General features: G+C 48.5%; 1 protein-coding gene across 1 annotated transcript; it reads left to right on the top strand.

The window, feature by feature from the left end:
• Positions 1-467: 467 nt before the first annotated feature.
• LOC129507618 (histone H4) lies at positions 468-1433 on the top strand. The gene has a single exon (XM_055322138.1). The coding sequence runs from the start codon at positions 481-483 to the stop codon at positions 790-792; it is 312 nt and encodes a 103-aa protein (XP_055178113.1). The 5' UTR covers positions 468-480; the 3' UTR covers positions 793-1433.
• Positions 1434-3409: the final 1976 nt, after the last annotated feature.

The raw sequence follows: 3409 nt of genomic DNA on the forward strand, positions 1-3409 counted from the left end.
CCCTCCGTAGGGACCGGACACCCATCGATCGATAACACGAACAGAATCTTAGCAATACAGATAGGATTAGCTTCAAATTTTATTGAAAACCTCTCCGAGGGACGACAGCGAGGAGGATCTACATATTTTGCCCTTGATTGGGAAATGTGAAGGACGAGGTCTTTGTGGAAAGCGTATGCATTGGTGCCCGGCATAGCGGGTGCCCGCATAGCGGCTGCAAGTGCTGCAAGGCCATTGCACGGATCAGAAACTCGAGAGGATTTACGGAATCCCCTTCCCCCGGCACAGACTCCTGCTTGGGGCGCCCGGCCTTCCGGGTCTGCACAGTCTGAGCAAAGGCTAGAAGGGCGATGGGCGGGAACGGAGTGTGGATCCGCCCCTGCGCTTGCGGTTTTCAAACAGGTCCGTCACATTGTTATAAAAATGCGGCGTGGCGGGCGCTGGTAGTGTCGTGCAGGCTCCAGAGGTTCTGGTCTCGTCATGTCTGGTCGCGGCAAGGGCGGGAAGGGGCTGGGCAAGGGCGGCGCCAAGCGCCACCGCAAGGTGCTGCGCGACAACATCCAGGGCATCACCAAACCCGCCATCCGGCGGCTGGCCCGGCGCGGCGGCGTCAAGCGCATCTCGGGCCTCATCTACGAGGAGACCCGCGGGGTGCTCAAGGTGTTCCTGGAGAACGTGATCCGGGACGCCGTCACCTACACGGAGCACGCCAAGCGCAAGACGGTCACGGCCATGGACGTGGTCTACGCGCTCAAGCGCCAGGGCCGCACCCTCTACGGCTTCGGCGGCTGAGTTCTGACCTCAACACCAGGAAATCCCAGTTTGCAACCAAAGGCCCTTTTCAGGGCCACCTATCTAGTCTACAGAAAGAGGTGCTCACTTTGTACTGTCGCTGTGAATTTCTTACTTCGGCAGATTACACCTAGTTGGGTCTCTCCATGTGCCCAGGCTACTGCTCCCGTTCTAAATTTGACCCCTTAATGCCTGTCAGTCGTGAGGCATCCTGGGGGGGCGGGGGCGAGGGGGAAGGACCTGTCCGCCTCGCTTCCACTGAATTCCATCCAGAGGTTCTGATCTTCCTCCAAGACCACCTAATGTACACGTGCTATAGGTCCACTTAAAAGGTGCTTTAATCAAGTGCCTTAGTTTATTATAGGACATAATCTTAGACTTCCGAGGTCCCTTCAGTTAACAGGTGATGGTTCTATGGTCTGCATGCAACCTGTCCTGACTGTGCGAGCCCAGGTTTTTAGGGTTTAAATCCCACCTTGCCTAGTAGTATCAGCAGACTAGGGAAAAATTGCGTTGGTTTTCTAGTGAGTTCCCGCTTGCTTTCTTGTTCTTAGGTTCTTTAAGCATGCCACAGACTGCCACCTTACCCCTGTATCCTTGGTGTGATCCCAGTGTGTTTGGTTTTGTGGAGAGTCTTAGAGGTTCCTTGCTGTGTAGCCTGGCTCCCCCCCCCCCCCCCCATTAAGGTTGTTCACTTGAACAGAATAAACTACATAGCTGGGCTTGTAGCCTTAGGCAACATGTCCCCGCTTCCCTGGAACACAGGTAAGAATGTGGCTAAGAGCTCCGAAAGTCAGAAGTCACTCCCAGGTCTGGGCTAAGTCACTCCCAGGTCTGGGCTTTCCCCTTTCCCACCAGGTAAGAAGGTGATCCAGCAGTCCCTTGGCAGGGACATCAGGTCCCAGGGGATAGCAGAGCAATGACTTGAAGGGAAAAGATCCTGGATTTATCAGGAGGAGCAGAGTTGCCCTTCAGAGGTGAACTGATCACTGTGGATCTGTCCTGTGTGACATGAATAACTCCTTAAAGTTAAAGCTTGAAAGTACAAACTGAATCTCACATGATCTGGGAGTAAATACAAGCAGTGAGGAACTTATTTTCACCCTGATTCAGGAAGAAGTCATGAATTTTTCCTAAGGCCCACTGAAATGTCTTCCATTCACCCATCTGGGTAAATAACACTAACAAGGCCTCAGTATGTAGTAGTCTACATGTTTGAGCAAATCATAGGTTAAGTTTACAAGTTCCCAATATCATCTCAGGTATATATAAAATCTATGAAACTGGAAGCCTTGTACAGAGAGAGATTTGTGCTTGTGTTGTCTTTGGTTGAGTCACTTAACCTCTGTGTCTCTGTTGCCCCATCTGTAAAATGGGGAAAACAGTAGTATCGACCTTATAGGTTTGGGGTGAATAAAACCAAACCATTTTGTCCAGTGCATGGTGCACGGTAAGTGCTCTATGTTTTCTCTTTGATTATTATTGCTATTACTATTATCATTATTGCTCATGAAATTAGGCCCAGAGAAAAAGAGGGGACCTATAAATTATGAATACATGCTCTTAAAGTCCTGACCTGTCTCTTTCTGTCTTTGTGGTCTGCAGCAAATCACTAACCACTCTCCATCATAGGTAACGTGAGGGTAAGTTAATACTTCTGTGACACTGAGCAGGATAGTGGAGGATGATTAACATGACCATATTTGACTTTACATGTTTTCCTGAGAAGTTGTGAGTGAAATGATGAACGATTTGTGGATGCAACCATAAAAACTCAATTCCAGTTTATCTGAGCAATGTAAAAAACTTCTGAAGGAGATGTTCTCCTACCACCCTGACAAATTTGCTGAGCAGGCAGGACTTTCTGTTCTGTCCTGTTTTCTAGTTTCTAGGAAAGCAAATCTAACTGATCCAGCTGGAGAGGTGCCAGCATCAGTCATCCATGATCCACCCAAGACAGAGAGGAACAACATAGTGCGGACACTTAAAGCCTAGGTAAGAGGGAATACTCCTGAAGCTGTCCCCCCCAAATCTGGGTAACTCTTTGCTACCTATAATCCGAATTTCCAGTGAGATCCATTTATCATATGCAAAGGTCATTTTCCTCATCTCATACACATCACCATAGGTTGGCCATGTCCTCTTTCCTGACATAGTCTTTTCTTGACTTTTGTGAGTCTATTCTCCTCATTCTCTTCCTCGGCATTTAGAATCTTTGGCTCCCTTCTTTTTCTCTGAACTTTGAGTCATTCCTTATTCTTTCTCCATGGGTAAATACCAGTGTTAATGTGTGCCAAGCACAGTAAAATTGCCACTCCAAATATTTAAACATTTCTTTGTACAGTCCCAAAGTTGCCTCTGAATATCAGGCTCATATCTACAGCTACTTACTTGACCCTCCAATGGAATGTTGATGGGGATTTAAAAATGGTCCTGTCCCAGTTTCTGAAACCTCAGCCTGTCCCATGGTTGGTGATCATTCATCCAAGAACTTCAGCCTCATCGTAGGCTGTGGGCAAGCGCACAACCTGGAGGTGTACCATCTGGTTCCAACTCCATCCCCACACCTGGCTCATCCCTAGTCAACTAGACAGAGAGAATGGTTGTATGTGGATAC

Source organism: Nyctereutes procyonoides, unplaced genomic scaffold, assembly GCF_905146905.1.
Source record: "Nyctereutes procyonoides isolate TBG_1078 unplaced genomic scaffold, NYPRO_anot_genome, whole genome shotgun sequence".
NCBI lineage: Eukaryota > Metazoa > Chordata > Mammalia > Carnivora > Canidae > Nyctereutes > Nyctereutes procyonoides.

Coding starts and splice junctions, on each gene's coding strand:
- LOC129507618 (XM_055322138.1), top strand. CDS start 481: ATGTCTGGTCGCGGCAAGGGCGGGAAGGGGCTGGGCAAGGGCGGCGCC.